At 34.4% G+C, this 22,701-nt stretch overlaps 1 protein-coding gene across 1 annotated transcript in view; it reads left to right on the top strand.

The window, feature by feature from the left end:
* LOC139893971 (dirigent protein 22-like) overlaps nt 1-18,008 on the top strand; it is a 115,843-nt gene extending 97,835 nt beyond the window's left edge. Inside the window, exon 2 of the mRNA XM_071877174.1 lies at nt 17,844-18,008. Within this exon, the coding sequence (XP_071733275.1) occupies nt 17,844-18,008 (165 nt within the window). The remainder of the gene's footprint in view (nt 1-17,843) is intronic.
* The last annotated feature ends 4,693 nt before the right edge of the window (nt 18,009-22,701 follow it).

Below are 22,701 nucleotides of genomic sequence, written 5' to 3'. Positions count from 1 at the left end.
ACAAAGAAGGTATTAAGGTGGATCCGGCAAAGATAGAAACTGTTGAAAAGTGGGAAACCCCGAAAAACTCCGAAACACAGACGCCAGTTTTTAGGACTAGCTGGTTACTACAGAAGGTTCATCCAAGACTTTTCCAGAATAGCAAAACCCTTGACTGCATTAACGCATAAAGGGAAGAAATTTGAATGGAAGGATGAACAAGAGAAAGCGTTTCAGTTATTGAAGAAAAAGCTAACTACGGCACCTATATTGTCATTGCCTGAAGGGAATGATGATTTTGTGATTTATTGTGATGCATCAAAGCAAGGTCTCGGTTGTGTATTAATGCAACGAACGAAGGTGATTGCTTATGCGTCTAGACAATTGAAGATTCACGAACAAAATTATACGACGCATGATTTGGAATTAGGTGCGGTTGTTTTTGCATTAAAGACTTGGAGGCACTACTTATATGGGGTCAAAAGTATTATATATACCGACCACAAAAGTCTTCAACACATATTTAATCAGAAACAACTGAATATGAGGCAGCGTAGGTGGATTGAATTATTGAATGATTACGACTTTGAGATTCGTTACCACCCGGGGAAGGCAAATGTGGTAGCCGATGCCTTGAGCAGGAAGGACAGAGAACCCATTCGAGTAAAATCTATGAATATAATGATTCATAATAACATTACTACTCAAATAAAGGAGGCACAACAAGGAGTTTTAAAAGAGGGAAATTTAAAGGATGAAATACCCAAAGGATCGGAGAAGCATCTTAATATTCGGGAAGATGGAACCCGGTATAGGGCTGAAAGGATTTGGGTACCAAAATTTAGAGATATGAGAGAAATGGTACTTAGAGAAGCTCATAAAACCAGATACTCAATACATCCTGGAACGGGGAAGATGTACAAGGATCTCAAGAAACATTTTTGGTGGCCGGGTATGAAAGTCGATGTTGCTAAATACGTAGGAGAATGTTTGATGTGTTCTAAGGTCAAAGCTGAGCATCAGAAACCATCAGGTCTACTTCAACAACCCGAAATCCCGGAATGGAAATGGGAAAACATTACCATGGATTTCATCACTAAATTTCCAAGGACTGCAAGTGGTTTTGATACTATTTGGGTAATAGTTGATCGTCTCACCAAATCAGCACACTTCCTGCCAATAAGAGAAGATGACAAGATGGAGAAGTTAGCACGACTGTATTTGAAGGAAGTCATCTCCAGACATGGAATACCAATCTCTATTATCTCTGATAGGGATGGCAGATTTATTTCAAGATTCTGGCAGACATTACAGCAAGCATTAGGAACTCGTCTAGACATGAGTACTGCCTATCATCCACAAACTGATGGGCAGAGCGAAAGGACGATACAAACACTTGAAGACATGCTACGAGCATGTGTTATTGATTTCAGAAATAGTTGGGATCGACATCTACCGTTAGCAGAATTTTCCTACAACAACAGCTACCATTCAAGCATTGAGATGGCGCCGTTTGAAGCACTTTATGGTAGAAAGTGCAGGTCTCCGATTTGTTGGAGTGAAGTGGGGGATAGACAGATTACGGGTCCGGAGATTATACAAGAAACTACCGAGAAGATCATCCAAATTCAGCAACGGTTGAAAACCGCCCAAAGTCGACAAAAGAGCTACGCTGGCATTAAAAGAAAAGATATAGAATTTGAAATTGGAGAGATGGTCATGCTTAAAGTTGCACCTTGGAAAGGCGTTGTTCGATTTGGTAAACGAGGGAAATTAAATCCAAGGTATATTGGACCATTCAAGATTATTGATCGTGTCGGACCAGTAGCTTACCGACTTGAGTTACCTCAACAACTCGCGGCTGTACATAACACTTTCCACGTCTCGAATTTGAAGAAATGTTTTGCTAAAGAAGATCTCACTATTCCGTTAGATAAAATCCAAATCAACGAAAAACTCCAATTCATCGAAGAACCCGTCGAAATAATGGATCGTGAGGTTAAAAGACTTAAGCAAAACAAGATACCAATTGTTAAGGTTCGATGGAATGCTCGTAGAGGACCCGAGTTCACCTGGGAGCGTGAAGATCAGATGAAGAAGAAATACCCGCATCTATTTCCAGAAGATTCGTCAACACCTTCAACATCTTAAAATTTCGGGACGAAATTTATTTAACGGGTAGGTACTGTAGTGACCCGAACTTTTCCATGTTTATATATATTAATTGAGATTGATATTTACATGATTAAATGTTTCCAACATGTTAAGCAATTAAACTTGTTAAGACTTGATTAATTGAAATAGGTTTCATATAGACAATTGACCACCCAAGTTGACCGGTGATTCACGAACGTTAAAACTTGTAAAAACTATATGACGACATATATATGGTTATATATATAGTTAAAATGATATTATGATAAGTAAACATACCATTAAGTATATTAACAATGAACTACATATGTAAAAACAAGACTACTAACTTAATGATTTTGAAACGAGACATATATGTAACGATTATCGTTGTAACGACATTTAATGTACATATATCATATTAAGAGATATTCGTACATCATAATATCATGATAATATAATAATTTAAAATCTCTTTTGATATTATAAACATTGGATTAACAACATTTAACAAGATCGTTAACCTAAAGGTTTCAAAACAACATTTACATGTAACGACTAACGATGACTTAACGACTCAGTTAAAATGTATATACATGTAGTGTTTTAATATGTATTCATACACTTTTGAAAGACTTCAAGACACTTATCAAAATACTTCTACTTAACAAAAATGCTTACAATTACATCCTCGTTCAGTTTCATCAACAATTCTACTCGTATGCACCCGTATTCGTACTCGTACAATACACAGCTTTTAGATGTATGTACTATTGGTATATACACTCCAATGATCAGCTCTTAGCAGCCCATGTGAGTCACCTAACACATGTGGGAACCATCATTTGGCAACTAGCATGAAATATCTCATAAAATTACAAAAATATGAGTAATCATTCATGACTTATTTACATGAAAACAAAATTACATATCCTTTATATCTAATCCATACACCAACGACCAAAAACACCTACAAACACTTTCATTCTTCAATTTTATTCATCTAATTGATCTCTCTCAAGTTCTATCTTCAAGTTCTAAGTGTTCTTCATAAATTCCAAAAGTTCTAGTTTCATAAAATCAAGAATACTTTCAAGTTTGCTAGCTCACTTCCAATCTTGTAAGGTGATCATCCAACCTCAAGAAATCTTTGTTTCTTACAGTAGGTTATCATTCTAATATAAGATAATAATCATATTCAAACTTTGGTTCAATTTCTATAACTATAACAATCTTATTTCAAGTGATGATCTTACTTGAACTTGCTTTCGTGTCATGATTCTGCTTCAAGAACTTCGAGCCATCCAAGGATCCATTGAAGCTAGATCCATTTTTCTCTTTTCCAGTAGGTTTATCCAAGGAACTTAAGGTAGTAATGATGTTCATAACATCATTCGATTCATACATATAAAGCTATCTTATTCGAAGGTTTAAACTTGTAATCACTAGAACATAGTTTAGTTAATTCTAAACTTGTTCGCAAACAAAAGTTAATCCTTCTAACTTGACTTTTAAAATCAACTAAACACATGTTCTATATCTATATGATATGCTAACTTAATGATTTAAAACCTGGAAACACGAAAAACACCGTAAAACCGGATTTACGCCGTCGTAGTAACACCGCGGGCTGTTTTGGGTTAGTTAATTAAAAAATATGATAAACTTTGATTTAAAAGTTGTTATTCTGAGAAAATGATTTTTATTATGAACATGAAACTATATCCAAAAATTATAGTTAAACTCAAAGTGGAAGTATGTTTTCTAAAATGGTCATCTAGACGTCGTTCTTTCGACTGAAATGACTACCTTTACAAAAACGACTTGTAACTTATTTTTCCGACTATAAACCTATACTTTTTCTATTTAGATTCATAAAATAGAGTTCAATATGAAACCATAGCAATTTGATTCACTCAAAACGGATTTAAAATGAAGAAGTTATGGGTAAAACAAGATTGGATAATTTTTCTCATTTTAGCTACGTGAAAATTGGTAACAAATCTATTCCAACCATAACTTAATCAACTTGTATTGTATATTATGTAATCTTGAGATACCATAGACATGTATACAATGTTTCGTCCTATCATGTCGACACATCTATATATATTTCGGAACAACCATAGACACTCTATATGTGAATGTTAGAGTTAGCTATACAGGGTTGAGGTTGATTCCAAAATATATATAGTTTGAGTTGTGATCAATACTGAGATACGTATACACTGGGTCGTGGATTGATTCAAGATAATATTTATCGATTTATTTCTGTACATCTAACTGTGGACAACTAGTTGTAGGTTACTAACGAGGACAGCTAACTTAATAAACTTAAAACATCAAAATATATTAAAAGTGTTGTAAATATATTTTGAACATACTTTGATATATATGTATATATTGTTATAGGTTCGTGAATCAACCAGTGGCCAAGTCTTACTTCCCGACGAAGTAAAAATCTGTGAAAGTGAGTTATAGTCCCACTTTTAAAATCTAATATTTTTGGGATGAGAATACATGCAGGTTTTATAAATGATTTACAAAATAGACACAAGTACGTGAAACTACATTCTATGGTTGAATTATCGAAATCGAATATGCCCCTTTTTATTAAGTCTGGTAATCTAAGAATTTGGGAACAGACACCCTAATTGACGCGAATCCTAAAGATAGATCTATTGGGCTTAACAAACCCCATCCAAAGTACCGGATGCTTTAGTACTTCGAAATTTATATCATATCCGAAGGGTGTCCCGGAATGATGGGGATATTCTTATATATGCATCTTGTTAATGTCGGTTACCAGGTGTTCACCATATGAATGATTTTTATCTCTATGTATGGGATGTGTATTGAAATATGAAATCTTGTGGTCTATTGTTACGATTTGATATATATAGGTTAAACCTATAACTCACCAACATTTTTGTTGACGTTTTAAGCATGTTTATTCTCAGGTGATTATTAAGAGCTTCCGCTGTCGCATACTTAAATAAGGACGAGATTTAGAGTCCATGCTTGTATGATATTGTGTAAAAACTGCATTCAAGAAACTTATTTTGTTGTAACATATTTGTATTGTAAACCATTATGTAATGGTCGTATGTAAACAGGATATTTTAGATTATCATTATTTGATAATCTACGTAAAAGCTTTTTAAACCTTTATTGATGAAATAAAGGTTATGGTTTGTTTTAAAATGAATGCAGTCTTTGAAAAACGTCTCATATAGAGGTCAAAACCTCGCAACGAAATCAATTAATATGGAACGTTTTTAATCAATAAGAACGGGACATTTCACATTCACATATCATTAAGGTGTTCTAGTACATAAACTAACCAATTTAGGTTCATAATCTAATTTAACACTTTGAAAACCCTAATTGGTCATCCTTGAGTCTTCATGACCCAAATTCCCCAAGAAACTCCTAATTTACTAGCAAATGGGTTTTATGAGTCTTAATAACCCAAACCATAACCCCTAATGCAATTAAAGTAGGAAATTGGGTTTTATAACTTACCAACACAATCACCACGTAGCTATCGACTAGATGAACGACTTTAGAACTTGCACCAAGACCCGATTCAACCTCCTTCAAGCTCTAATGAAGCTTTCTCACTCAAGGATGCACTCTCTCACTAGAAATTGAATTTGAGAGGATAAGGTTGTTGGAAGTGGAGTGAATGAAGCTCCAAAACTGATCCAAGGTAATAAATTCGGGCTCCAAAGTGAATTGACCAAAATGCCCTCCAATTGTCTAATTAAAAGGAAAAGAGGATTCTGTCTCAGACAGATGGCGCGGCGCGCCACTAGGCCGCGCGGCGCGCAACCCTCCCAGTCCAGCTTCTTTTGCCTTTTAAAATATATACAACCAAACCCCGATCCAAGTACCGCACAATACACTGATATACACATATGTACACTACGAATACTCAGGTCTTACAACTCTCCCCCACTTATTAGGATTGCGTCCTCGCAATCCAAGCCGCATGACACGAGGGAAGATAAACCAACACGAACTCTTCGGGTTCACAAGTGAACTCGGAACCTTTACTTCGTCGCCATTGAACCTTGAAAGTTTTCACCTCTTTATTTCTCAACATTTTCACCTTCTCGTCAAGGATAGCAATCGGTTCCTCGACATATTCTAACTTGTTGTTTAGCTCGATCTCGTCTAAAGGCATCCATGAGGAATCATCCGCAAGACACTTACGAAGGTGGGAAACATGAAATGTATTATGGATCCCCGCAAGCTCTTCGGGTAATTCCAATCGATATGCAACTTCACCAACACGAGCTAAAACCTTGAATGGCCCAATAAACTGAGGAGCTAACTTTCCCCGTTTTCGAAATCGAATAATACCCTTCCATGGCAAAACTTTAAGCATCACCATGTCGCCTTCTTGAAATTCGATCGTTCGCCTACGTTTGTCGGCATACGACTTTTGCCTATCTTGAGCCTTCTTCAAATGTTCCCGAATAATATCAATCTTGTTGTTCGTCTCCAAAACCAAATCGGTACTCCCGATCTCTCGTTGACCCACTTCTCCCCAACAAACGGGAGTTCGACATCTACGCCCATAGAGCATCTCATACGGTGGCATCCCGATACTAGTATGATAACTATTATTGTACGAGAATTCCACCAAAGGCAAATGCTCGTCCCAACTACCACCAAAATCAATAATGCACGCCCGTAACATATCTTCGAGAGTTTGGTTCGTACGTTCGGTTTGACCGTCCGTTTGAGGATGATACGCCGTGCTCAACTTCAATTGCGTACCCATATCTTCATGAAACTTTTCCCAAAATCGAGATGTAAAACGGGTATCTCGGTCCGAGATAATAGATATAGGAACCCCATGACGAGCGACCACTTCCTTGATAAACAACTTAGCCAAGGTCTCCGACGATATCGCTTCTTTAATGGGAAAAAACAAAGCGCTTTTTGTCAATCGGTCAACTATAACCCAAATCGAATCGAATTGGGTTCTCGCCGTTTTAGGTAACTTTGTAATGAAATCCATGGTAATGTGCTCCCATTTCCATTTCGGGATTTCTAACGGTTGCAATTTATCATACGGTTTTTGGTGTTCGGCTTTTACTTGCAAACACGTGACGCATTGCTCAACATACTTCACAACATCACGCTTCATGCCCGGCCACCAATAATCTTTCTTCAAGTCAAGGTACATTTTCGTCGCGCCCGGATGAATGGAATATTTTGACTTATGTGCTTCATCAAGTAGCACCCGTCGGTAATCACCCATCTTAGGCACCCACACCCTTCCTTGAAAGGACAACAACCCACGCGGACCCATAGTAATAAACTCCGATTGGCCCACGATTCGCTCCGTATGCTTGTTGTGAACATAAGCCTCTATTTGAATCTCACCAAGCTTTTCAAGAAAATCGTTGGTAATAATCAAACGTAACGACCCCACTTTTATCGCCGGATGTTGACTCTTTCGACTCAACGCATCCGCAACCACATTCGCCTTACCCGGATGATAAAGTATTTCACAATCGTAGTCTTTCACCACATCCATCCACCTACGTTGGCGATAATTCAAATCTCGTTGATTAAAGAGATGTTTCAAACTCTTATGATCCGAATAAATCGTACACTTGACACCATACAAGTAATGGCGCCAAATTTTTAACGCATGCACTACCGCTGCCAACTCAAGATCATGAGTCGGATACCTCGTTTCATGTTCCTTTAATTGTCGAGAGGCATAAGCGATGACCTTACCTCTTTGCATTAGAACACACCCGAGACCATTTAAGGAAGCATCACAATAAACCACCATGTCTTCAACACCTTCCGACAACACTAACACCGGAGCTTGACACAACTTCTCTTTTAACAATTGAAAAGCAATTTCTTGCTCGTTCTCCCAATTGAACCTAGCATTCTTTCTTGTCAACTTCGTCAATGGAGAAGCAATCTTAGAAAAGTCTTGGATAAACCGACGATAATAACCGGCCAATCCAAGAAAACTTCGGATTTCCGTAGGCGTAGTCGGTCGTCCCCAACTCTTCACCGTTTCGATCTTCCCCGGATCTACTTGAATACCGTTTTCGTTCACGATATGACCAAGGAATTGAACTTCCCTTAGCCAAAATTCACATTTGGAGAACTTTGCATACAACTTCTCCTTTCGTAGCGTCTTCAATACTTCACGCAAATGATGTTCATGTTCGTTCATACTTTTCGAATAGACTAGTATGTCGTCAATGAACACTATTACCAACTTGTCCAACATAGGTTGGCACACTCGGTTCATAAGATCCATGAATGCCGCCGGTGCATTCGTAAGACCAAAAGGCATTACCACAAACTCAAAATGCCCATAACGTGTTCGAAAAGCCGTTTTCTCAATATCTTCCTCACGGACCCGCATTTGGTGATAGCCGGACCGTAGGTCGATTTTAGAGAAATACGTTGCACCTTGGAGTTGATCAAACAAATCGTCGATCCTAGGTAACGGATAACGATTCTTGATCGTCACTTTATTCAACTCACGGTAATCAATGCACATACGCTACCTACCATCTTTCTTCTTCACGAATAACACCGGAGCGCCCCATGGCGAAGCACTCGGTCGAATAAAACCCTTCTCGAGCAACTCTTGGGTTTGATTTAACAACTCATGCATTTCCGTTGGTGCTAAACGATAAGGAGTTTTAGCAATGGGAGTAGCTCCCGGAACCAACTCAATACGAAACTCAACTTGTCTTTCCGCCGGAACACCCGGTAATTCGTCCGGAAAGACGTCTTCGAATTCACTAACAACCGGAATTTCACGAATAGGGGGTGGCTCATTGCGAGTATCAACAACATGAGCAAGGAAAGCAATGCCACCGGTAACAACAAAACGACGTGCCCGTGCAAAAGTGCATATCGGCACCGGTCTCCTTCGCTTATCACCATGAATAATTAACTCTCCCCCTCTTGGGGTCTTCACCCGAATAAACTTATCATGGCATGCAATATCGGCTCTATAACGATCGAGCCAATCCATACCAATGACAATATCAAAGTCGCCCAAGGTCATTGGAATAAGATCAATTTTAAAGGTTTCAGAACCAAAAACAACATCACAATTTTCACACACATCAACCACTAGCACAGTCTTGCCGTCCGCTATTTCGACTTCTATCGGACGACTTAGCTTAGCTAACGGTCTATTAAGTTTAGGTACAAATTTAGGAGACACAAACGACAAATTTGCACCGCTATCGAAAAGAATCCTTGCCGGATTAAAATTAACCATGTAAGTACCTGAGACAACTTCGCGCGATTGTTTGGCTTCATCATTGGTCATCAAATAGTTGCGACCCCTAGCCGTACCCGCCGTCTTCTCTAAACGTTTAACATTATCGTTGCGCAAATCGGGACACTCCGGCTTTTTATGCCCTTCTTTACCGCAATTAAAACAAGTGAGCTTGTTTCCGGAAGATGGTTTTGGACAATCACGAGCCATATGACCCGCTTGCCCACAATTATAGTACGTAAAAGTAAAACCACCGGAAGTGCCCTTCCTCACGCTATTGACACTTTCGGAACTTTTCTTGTTCTTTTTGTTCGAAAAGTTTGAATAGCTCGAACCTTCACTTTTTCTCTTGCCAAAAGTAAAACCACTCTTTCTTAAGATGAGCGACTCGAAACCTTTGGCCATGTCAAACAACTCATCAAAGCTTTTCACTACGTTCACACTAATCTTATCTTGATAGTTGTCGTTCAAGGTTCGATAGAAATCTTCCTTCAACATTTTATCATTCCCGACGTACTCCGGGCAAAGTTGGGTCTTGGACAAAAACACGGATTTGAGAGTGTTCAAATCCATCGACCCTTGCCTCAAGGAACGTAACTCGTCCTTAAGCCTAGTAAGATCGGCCGAAGTTCGGTATTCCTTGAAAAATTCGGACTTGAATTCATCCCAAGTGAATTCCATGCATTGCTCTTCACCATAAACCTGGAGCTTTGCGTCCCACCACAACTTGGCATCGGCCCTCAACATACTACACCCGTACCTTGTCCTCTTATCGAGAGGACATTCACAAGTACGGAAGGCCCCCTCCATATCGGAGATCCAACGGGCGCTCTTAAGAGGATCTCTTTCACCATCAAAAGAGGGAGGTTGAGAGTCCTTGAAATTCTTATAGAAAAAGTCCCGTCTTCCCACATTATCTTCGCGAAGAACGGCCTTAACTTGCTCCTTTACCACATTGACTAATTGCTCGTCAATCGTATCTAGGAACATCTTCTTAACGTCCTCGAGAAAAGCTTCATGATGCCTTTTCAAAATGGCCTCAACCTTGGCCGTAAACTCGACTTCTTCACTAGTACCTCCGCCGTTGATATCATGCCCGTTTCTCATCTTCATTCTATAAGACGGAATAGATTAAACAACGAGACGAAAAGGATTTAACACATAAGTATATACATATACACCACACTACCCCATCTTGCTCAACAATCGTCGTACATCGCTTGTTTGACACGATTTGAACCCGTAACAATGGTAGCTAATCATTGTTACGCGAGCACGTCGCATTAACTTGCTAGTACAACGTCCATCTCGCTCGATGCTCGCTAAACATACATAACAAATAGCACATGATTAGTTTACATAAACCTATGCACAAACCAATCCCGATCCGACCCAAAGTCCTACAAGTCCCGCATAAACGCGCACACAAAAAGTCTAAGTCTAGGCGCCTATCTCAAGTCACCTAAATCCCTTAGACCATGCTCTGATACCACTTGTAACGACCCAAACCAACACCCGACAAAACCTTGTGAAAATACGAAATAAAATAAAAAAAAAATTTCTGTTGCAGACCATCGGCGCGCCGCGCCATATGGCTCGCGCGCCGCGCCATATCTGGCTGTCCCCGGGACTTTTTAACCGCGAAAAGATTGACTAGTTCCCGGCTCTTTTAGACAAAACGCTTTTTACCATACTACCAAATATGTAAAACTAACATGTCTCAAACATAAAATTGAAGTTTTACAAACGGGGCCCACATCGGCCGTTTTACGAGTTTAATACAAATGTACGAGTTTCGACCACCAAAAGTTTAAGTTCCAAACTACACAATGAGCATGGCGTTTGGGATTAAACTACCCAACTATCGGTCAAACTCCAAGAGCTACTAAAGCCAAAAGCGTCCCCTAGCATCAAGCGGGATCTCTAGTCCAAAACGATGCCCTTACTCTTGTCCAAAACCGAACCTATAAAATGGTAAACAACGAGAGGGTAAGCAAAGCTTAGTGAATGCAATAATTATACGAATACATATATAATTATACCTACTTGCATACACTTATACAACCCCAAACATGCTAGCAAACAACATTAGCTTATCGTCGCAATATCAAGCTATAAATCTCCAATACCACAAGCTAGCATAACAACCGCATATAAATATAACTCGAATAATATAATATGCTTACAACACAAATAACCATGGTTAACCAATAGTACAAGGGAACGGCGCTCGCGAAAACGCCATCGGTGTTCATAACATCCGTTAGGGCACTTAACACCTCGCACCACTAACCCCTAGGGTGGCACCTTAACACCTCGGCACATCACCCTGAGTGGCATCTTAACACCTCGATGCATCACTCATTATTTTTACGGAGTGGTGTCTTAACACCTCGACACTACACTCCTAGGTGGCATCTTAACACCTCGATGCTACACCCGAGTGGCATCTTAACACCTCGATGCTACACTCTTCACGTGAAACGTGGTGTCTTAACACCTCGACACTACACATTTCACGCTACAAAAAATAGATACATTATATACCTACACATATAATTATTCCACTCACCTCGAAGTCTTCGTGTAAGATAACCGCACTTGCAACGTCAATGTAACGTACCTATTCCATTTTAGCAGATAATCAATTCACAATTCAAGTCGGTCAAGCAACTCACTTAACAATCTAGAGTCTTTTGACCCTAAGTGCAATCCCGACCCATTTTGCACCTTTAACCCTAATAATGGGTTAACTTCACCAAAAACCCTAACTTTAGCCAATTAAGGTATTAACACACTTTTAACCACAAAGTTAACTCGTTTTCATACATGCAAGGCCACTTAGGTCATTAAAGACCCATTTGACCCATTTCAAGGTCAACACACCCATTTGGGTCATCCAAACCCAAATAACACCCATTCACATATCATTAAGGTGTTCTAGTACATAAACTAACCAATTTAGGTTCATAATCTAATTTAACACTTTGAAAACCCTAATTGGTCATCCTTGAGTCTTCATGACCCAAATTCCCCAAGAAACTCCTAATTTACTAGCAAATGGGTTTTATGAGTCTTAATAACCCAAACCCTAACCCCTAATGCAATTAAAGTAGGAAATTGGGTTTTATAACTTACCAACACAATCACCACGTAGCTATCGACTAGATGAACGACTTTAGAACTTGCACCAAGACCCGATTCAACCTCCTTCAAGCTCTAATGAAGCTTTCTCACTCAAGGATGCACTCTCTCACTAGAAATTGAATTTGAGAGGATAAGGTTGTTGGAAGTGGAGTGAATGAAGCTCCAAAACTGATCCAAGGTAATAAATTCGGGCTCCAAAGTGAATTGACCAAAATGCCCTCCAATTGTCTAATTAAAAGGAAAAGAGGATTCTGTCTCAGACAGATGGCGCGGCGCGCCACCCTCCCAGTCCAGCTTCTTTTGCATTTTAAAAAATATACAACCAAACCCCGATCCAAGTACCGCACAATACACTGATATACACATATGTACACTACGAATACTCGGGTCTTACATGTCGACACATCTATATATATTTCGGAACAACCATAGACACTCTATATGTGAATGTTGGAGTTAGCTATACAGGGTTGAGGTTGATTCCAAAATATATATAGTTTGAGTTGTGATCAATACTGAGATACGTATACACTGGGTCGTGGATTGATTCAAGATAATATTTATCGATTTATTTCTGTACATCTAACTGTGGACAACTAGTTGTAGGTTACTAACGAGGACAGCTGACTTAATAAACTTAAAACATCAAAATATATTAAAAGTGTTGTAAATATATTTTGAACATACTTTGATATATATGTATATATTGTTATAGGTTCGTGAATCAACCAGTGGCCAAGTCTTACTTCCCGACGAAGTAAAAATCTGTGAAAGTGAGTTATAGTCCCACTTTTAAAATCTAATATTTTTGGGATGAGAATACATGCAGGTTTTATAAATGATTTACAAAATAGACACAAGTACGTGAGACTACATTCTATGGTTGAATTATCGAAATCGAATATGCCCCTTTTTATTAAGTCTGGTAATCTAAGAATTAGGGAACAGACACCCTAATTGACGCGAATCCTAAAGATAGATCTATTGGGCTTAACAAACCCCATCCAAAGTACCGGATGCTTTAGTACTTCGAAATTTATATCATATCCGAAGGGTGTCCCGGAATGATGGGGATATTCTTATATATGCATCTTGTTAATGTCGGTTACCAGGTGTTCACCATATGAATGATTTTTATCTCTATGTATGGGATGTGTATTGAAAGACGAAATCTTGTGGTCTATTATTATGATTTGATGTATATAGGTTAAACCTATAACTCACCAACATTTTTGTTGACGTTTTAAGCATGTTTATTCTCAGGTGATTATTAAGAGCTTCCGCTGTCGCATACTTAAATAAGGACGAGATTTGGAGTCCATGCTTGTATGATATTGTGTAAAAACTGCATTCATGAAACTTATTTTGTTGTAACATATTTGTATTGTAAACCATTATGTAATGGTCGTGTGTAAACAGGATATTTTAGATTATCATTATTTGATAATCTACGTAAAGCTTTTTAAACCTTTATCGATGAAATAAAGGTTATGGTTTATTTTAAAATGAATGCAGTCTTTGAAAAACGTCTCATATAGAGGTCAAAACTTCGCAACGAAATCAATTAATATGGAACGTTTTTAATCAATAAGAACGGGACATTTCATAATGAAACTCACAATACAATATTTTGTAGTAAAAATATTCATACGACGATACTGAACAATGCAGGGTTGGCCTTGGATTCACGAACCTATATCATTTGTATATTCATTAATATATGATTGCAATTGAATATATATATATATATATATATATATATATATATATATATATATATATATATATATATATATATATATATATATATATATATATATATATATATATATATATATATATATATATATATATATATATATATATATATATATATATATATATATATTATCTGTGATGTAATTGTTATTTTTAATCTTCCATAAGTTTCATTTTTATATTTTCATTTTCTATATATATATATATATATATATATATATATATATATATATATATATATATATATATATATATATATATATATATATATATATATATATATATATAATATTAATATGGTTAAGTTATGTATATTAAATATATCTTTATATATTTATATTGTTTGTTGAAACTAGTAATTATAATAATATTAAAATAATATTTATCTTGGTAAAATGATAATGTTAATAATACTTAATATTACTAATAAAGATAATAATGTTAATAATAATAATTATATTAATAATAATAATAATAATAGTGATATTAATAACAATACTTGTAAAAATATCAACTTTATTGTTATTGAAAGTTATGATAATGATTTTAATCATTATATATTAATAATACTCATAATAATCTTAATAATAATATTTATATTGATAATAACAATTCTATTATTTAGGAAAAGTTATTAATACTACAACTAATAGAAATTTGTATTATCTTCATATTAATTAAACATATTCATGATAATAATATTAAAGTTATAATATTAATAATAATATTATAATTATAATTAATACTTATAATAATACTAATAATAATAGATACAATACTTATAATTATGATAATAATAATAATAATAATAATAATAATAATAATAATAATAATAATAATAATAATAATAATAATAATAATAATAATAATAATAATAATAATTTTGATAATTATAATAATAATTATAATACTAATAATAGTAATAATAATACTAATAACACTAATAACACTAATAACAATAACAATGATAATTTATAATAACAATAATAATAATAATAATAATAATAATAATAATAATAATAATAATAATAATAATAATAATAATAATAATAATAATAATAATAATAATAATAATAATAATAATAATAATAATAATAATAATAATAATAATAATAATAATAATAATAATAATAATAATAATAATAATAATAATAATAATAAACATAATAATAACTAATAATAGAGATAAAAATAAGAGTGTATACCCCTTCCAAGCTTTTTATAAAAAGAATGCCCCAAACGGGACTCGAACCCGTGACCTTTCGCTAACCCATAATCACACTTAACCATTGCTCCGTTTTTATTTTTCTGAATAAATCCTATATTTAAATTTATAACCCGTTCTTTTCTGATTCTATTTCTTCTCTTCTTCACAGATTAAATAGTCGACCAAAATCAAGTTATCACAATCAACAAAACTTTGAAGTGGTTTATGATTCGTATTTGAAACAGAAAACAACTTATTTATGAAATTTTAATTTAACATAAACAATAATAATTAAAAAAAATTTAAACAGAAACGATGAACACACTTTTAAACCCAAACATCAAATTCAAATTCTAAGAAGTTTTAGACCATGATTTCTACACGAAAAAAGGTTCTAAATCTATCATAGAAACTTTATGGATAATCAATTTAACTTAAAACTTAATAACAAGCTCGAATTTTATCAAGAACGATCGGTTTGACTTTTTGATTTATAACTTTGACTTCAAAATTCGAGCTCGATACGATGAATTGGAAGTTGGAATTTTTCAGAAAGTTTGTTTGAGGGATTCCTAACAAGACTGCATTGTTAGATTTTTAAATTCGATTCGTAATCGAGCTTTTGACAAAAAGTTACAAGAACAGAGTTATCGACTATTTTTCTCAAAAATTATTCAATTTTTAAATTAAATTGCAGTAATGTAATAGGTTGTATGAATAACTGAATGTACTAATGCAGTACTTATAATCAATCGGAGTTGTTTCGTAGTGAAAATTGGTCGACAAGGATATATTCGCTCAGTACAGAAATATATTAGAAAAATAGAAGGAGAAATTGATAGCTACAGAATTTAGATTCGTTCACTGATTGAATCCTTGATTGTACAGATTTAGAGACACAAAACAAAAATTGACATATCTTGAAAAGGATCATAAACAGAATACATACTTTTTATGTACTTATTCATGCTTTTATTCGTATTTATATTTTCATTTATTTATTTATAATCTATATATGTATTTATTTATATAGATGTCTGTATTCAGTATATGTATATGTATTTAATTATAATCTATTTATATATCAGTGTTTATATGTTTGTATTTATATCCCTAATTGTATATCTCTTATTGTTATTTAATTATATGTATAGATTATAATTTAATATTATTAATAAATGTAGATATAATAATAATATTCTTTACTATAATAGTAATATAAATATAATAATAATAATAATAATAATAATAATAATATTACTAATGATAATGATAATAATTATTATGAAATATATAACACTAATATTATTTATAGCAATAATATTAATTATACTAATATTATTAATAATAACATTAATACTAATACTAATAAGAATATATCTAACATTAACTTTAATAATGATAATAAAAATAGTTTTATTATTAATGGTATTAATAATATTATTAGTTATAATAATATTAACTTTACTGATAATAATAATATTTACAATAATAATATAACCATTTATACTTATTTAATTTCATATATATATATATATATATATATATATATATATATATATATATATATATATATATATATATATATATATATATATATATATATATATATATATATATATACTTTATATAATAATAGTGATGATACAAATATTAATATTAATATTAATATTAATATTATTAATAATAATGAAAGTAATGATAATAATATTAATATAGCATTTACATTTAAAATTATAATTAAATTTAATATGTTACAATTTCAATTATATCATTTTTACCAATAATATAATATATTGAATCTTTAGTATTTATTTACTATTTATATTTAATATTTCTTACGTATAGAATTTATATATATATATATATATATATATATATATATATATATATATATATATATATATATATATATATATATATATATATATTCCCGCTCTATTAATTGAAACATTATTCCTTGAAGGTGGCCCAAAGGGAAGGTTTTACCGACCCGCTCCGGGACTAAGATCCGGCCCGCCTGCCCCTCGGGATGGTTTAAGGGTCGGATCCTCAGAGTGTGGTTCGGGTTTCCTGCCCGAAAGCGCGTGTGTGTGTGCAAATGATAACTAGGCTTCGGTCCGGACTGATGCAAGCTTGCCTTTCAAAAAAAATATTTACATATTTATTTACACACAATTTGTTTGTGAATCGTCGGGAGTAATCAAAGGGTAAATGAATCCATATAATTAGTTCAAAAATTTTGGAGACTCAACGTTACAGACTCTGCTTATCGTGTCGAAATCATATAAAGAATAAGTTTAAATTTAGTCGGAAATTTCCGGGTCGTCACAGTTGGGGCGGAATCCGGTGGTTCAGAAGGTGAGGGAAATGCCGGTGATTGGTGGGACCGGGCTTTTCCGGTTTGCTAGAGGATATGTTGAAGCAAGCACATATAATTTGGATATGCGAGCGGGAAATGTTATTGTTAAGTATCATGTTTATGTTTTGCATTATTGAATTTTTAATGTTTCTTAAACTTTAACATCGTAACGTAATACATTTTAATAGGAGCATTTTAGGGTGATCGAGATTGATAAATAACATGTAACCAGTGTTGTAAATCTCCTTATTTCTACCCGAAATCTCTCCGAAATCTCTCCGAAATCTCGTTTATGGAAAGCCACCGAGACGAGATGTCCATCTCCCGAGATTTCTCGGTCAACGGGGCCAAACTTGGTCAAAGTAACGAATTCTCGAACTTTCGCGTTCATTTCTCGAATTTTCTCATGAAATCTCGTAGTTTTTCATATTTTCTTCCTCATTTCTTGAATTTTTGTATCAGATCTCGTAAAAATTCATATAAATATGCATATATTTATTTATTTGTATATATTTATATTAAAAAACTAAAAAAGTCAACGCAAGTCAACGTCCGAGATCTCCCCGAGATTTTTCCGAGATGCCGAGATCTCCTAAAAAATGTCCAAATGAGATCTCCCCGAGATCCGAGATCTCCAACCTTGCATGTAACTAATTGAAAATTTGATCAACTTTATAACTATTGATAAAAATGTCAACAAACTAGATAAACAAATAAACATAGTGGATTAAAAAAGTTACACTTACTCATTTTAAGATTTGAAACAACAACAAAAATCTACCCCGTAAAAACAATTGTATATCTTTTTGTTATTATTTGTTTTTTCAAATGGCAGAGAAAACTCAGTCAGAGCTGAGGCTACAGAAGTAGATCTTTTACTTTCTTTTTGATTTGAAGCACTTTTTTTGTATGTTAATTCATTTATAAATGTCTTCTAACATAATCTCTTAAGAAACTAACATTGTAAATTTATTTCCTTTGATAAAAAAATTTCAACATGTTGAAAGATCATACTACGTAACCGGCCAGTAAGATTCAAGTGGTACTAACCTAGAAGTAAATGATTAGGTTTTTTTGAGAAAATATCTGAGGACATTTGCGTCTTAGGGTGGTGAGTGAAAAATGTCAGAAAGATCGAAACGATTATGGGATACTAAGATAGGTCGCATATAAATGAATAAAAACACATATTCTCTTTCTCCGGATAGTATGAAATGAAAATTTTTATCCACGTGTGTATATATATATATTGGTAGGATCAAGAGGGAAGTAACCATTCGGGGGGAAGCAAAAACTTTTTTTTTTTCGTTTTTTGAAAAAACTTTGTTCACGAACATTATAGATGAGATGAAAATATGAACATTTAGTAGAGACACTTTGTGATAAATGTTTTTATTTTGGCGGAAAAATGCTCGAAGAAGTAATATATAACAATTATCGTGTTTTTCGAGCGTATTTTGAGGTTTTAGCTATTGGGGTTTAGATATTAGGGTTTAGATATTAGGGTTTATAGGGTTTAGATATTAGGGTTTAGAAATTTAGGGTTTAGGGTTTAGATTTAGGGTTTAGATTGAGTTTTTAACACGAACGGTTTAGGGTTTGGTGTTTTGGGTTTATTCCATAAACCCAAAACACCAAACCCTAAACCCTAAACCCTAAACTCTAAATCGGGCTAAATTTTACTTCACAAAACATGGAAAAAAAAACGTTCATATTCTTCAAGAACAATATTATCTTGAATGTTATTTTTGTCGATCGTTTTCCCGCCTAAATAATAACATTCATCACGAAGTGTTTCTTCTAAATGTTCATATTTTCGTGTGATCTTGATGCCGGAAAAAAAAATTCAAAAAAAATGAAAAAAAAAAAAATTTGATTCCCCCAATTGGTTACTTCCCCATTGATCCTGCCCATATATATATATATATATATATATATATATATATATATATATATATATATATATATATATATATATATATATATAACTTTTGGACGTATTATCTAAGCGTATAAACACGTAAATCGCATAACAGCTTTCTTGGCAATGCCCTCTGATAATCTACGTTTAGCTCTTGCCGTTCAATCCAGGTTATCCCGTCAAGGCGTCAACAATAAACTATATTGACTCTTGGAAACATGCAACTGTATATGAAATTGTTATTCTACTTTTCGAGTCTTTTTACGTGTCGCACAGAAAGGCTAGCTAGATGCTAATTGTGGTTTAAATTGTTGCCTATCGTAACAAATACGTTTTTGATTATTCTAATGGTGTGGGGACTTGGATTATTTTTTTGACGTGAATATAAGGTTACATTTGACAATAATTTTTTTACTTTTCTAATGGAGACAAATTGACCAGGACTTGTAGTACGTACTCCTTGTAGTACGTCCTCCTCGACTATCTTCTCAATTTAATTGACGGTGAACAAATTTCTCAAACGTACATACTATTTATTATTTATTCACTTATTTAATGTGACGGCAACATGTGAAATAATATTAAAAATAATCCTGCATCAAATTTATGTTGTGACAAGATCAGAAATATATGATAATTATGTTAAATTTTCAATTATGCTTAAACAATGAATATTATTAAGATAAAGGATGTCTTCATCAATTAACGAAGGATTCTAAAAACCGATACAAATAAACAACAATCATTAAAAGCTCGAAAAGAGTAAACCAATCAGGAAATCTAACAGCACGCTAACTCAACTATTTTTCTAGTTTATCAGTCCCCGATTATCCGAGCCAACACGAGAACATCTACGAACCAATAGCAAAACAAAACACTTATGCTAACAAATCCAACACCACCACGATACTACAAAAACTCTAAACGATCAAAACAACATACAAGAAAAAAAAAATGAAAATCAACTAGGAAACACTCTTAACGTTCATTTTATCCGTCCGTGATGTCATCCCCTCAACTTTGTCAATATGGACTCCTTTGGCAATTCGAGAAGAGAATTTGTAATACGTATGCCGTCACCAGGGGGAATCAACCCCCGATCCGTCAAATTTTGAAAAAAATACTTTTTTATTAGCATCCGAAGTGCTCGCTTCGTCTTCATCTCTTACCACCAAATTGTTAAAGAACATTAATAAAGTAACACGTACCTGCATTTCCTTTTAAGGAAACTTAACTTTGGATCAGAGAAAAGTACTCTCATCACTTCCAAGTTTAGAGGGTCACAAGAAAAGATAAGCAGCAGCAAAGTCAGCAGCTCAGGACATAAGTCAGCATGAGTCAACGGCTCTTTAACAGCACACTTCCTTTTATGTTAAAGTGATTCCAAAAGTACTTTGGATCCATACTCAACTTAGAAGTTACTGTTAGGCCATTTTGTGTATAAAATATGTTCATACTCACTTGTAATATTTACAAAACAGTTTGAAATAACTTTATTATCAATCAAAATCAGTTTACAATTGTTATAATCACTTGAAAACATGGTATCAGAGCGGGTGTGCTGATCTTGGATCATAGAAACACGTTTTTAACCTCATCATTTACCTATTGAGTTGCTGCCATGTCTTCCGACGATAGCGAAACTCGATCTAACCCAACCAACAACAGCCAAAGGCACGAATTATCAAACCAACTGGCTGATCTTTTTAAGACCAACCTTCCATCACAACCCAAATTATCTGATTGTTTGAATATCAACATTAGCTTGTCGAGTAAAAACTATGCTTTATGGTCCCGAATGATCAAAGTGGCTATAGGAGGTAAATCAAAAAAGCTCCTGAAATACTTAATATCAAACCCACCAGCAGAAAGTAGTGATGAATTTGATCAGTGGGAACAAGAAGACTTAATAGTCTTCTCTTGGTTAATCCAAAATATTGTGCCAAACCTAGCAAGCAATTTGACTGAATTTCCTACGGCCAAGTCACTTTGGGATGCTCTTGTAACCACTTATAGTAGTGGCAAAGATAAGCTTCAAAAATTCGATTTACATGTGAAGGCGAATGATATCAAGCAACCCAACATGTCACTCGAAGACTTATGGATCACAATGTAGGGAATCTGGGGAGATATCGATAGGCGAGATTCAAATCCCATGAAGTGTTCCACTGACATCATGATATACAACACAATCCGAACAGAGAAGAAACTTATTCAATTTCTAAATGCCCTTGATCGAAAGTATGATACAATTAAGAGAGAAATCTTGAGAATAGATCCGTTACCAACATCAGAAGAGGCTTATGCAGCTGTGAGAAAGGAGGTAACTCACCAACACATTTTAGGGCAAACAACGAATGATTCAAATCAAGGAATAGCATCGGGTTTTGTGGCAGCAAATAGACCCAATCGTTTAGGGAAAACCTCCAATTCCTATCCCCACCATGCCAAACAATCGACATCCAAGGTTGATAAATCGAAGCTAGTGTGTACCAAGTGTGGGAAAAAAAGACACACAAGGGAACAATGCTTCGAGATCAAAGGATTTTTGAATTGGTGGACTAAACTGGGTAAAGCAGTAGCAGCGGTGGTGGAGCCACCAACAACCACCACTGAAACAGATGCTGGATTTGGAGGCTTGGCTGCACAAAAAGTCGAACAAGGTAAGTTCTCCAGAACCTTTTGCTCCTTGTTTAAAAATTGTAATCTTAATGAGATGTTAAGTCACGAGATTGACCTAGGAAAGAAGGAGATAAGTCACGAGATTAACCTAGGGAAGAAGGAGATAAGTCACGAGTATAAAAAAACTGTGCAGTGAACTGAATAGGGATAGACAAAGTCACGGATCCCTAAATAGGGTTAGTGGACTTAATAAAAATAGCGTGTGGGCTTTAATAAACTTGTTGGGC

The sequence above is a fragment of the Rutidosis leptorrhynchoides genome, chromosome 1 (genome assembly GCF_046630445.1).
Source record: "Rutidosis leptorrhynchoides isolate AG116_Rl617_1_P2 chromosome 1, CSIRO_AGI_Rlap_v1, whole genome shotgun sequence".
Classification (NCBI taxonomy): domain Eukaryota; kingdom Viridiplantae; phylum Streptophyta; class Magnoliopsida; order Asterales; family Asteraceae; genus Rutidosis; species Rutidosis leptorrhynchoides.
This window is presented reverse-complemented; position numbering and strand designations above follow the sequence as displayed.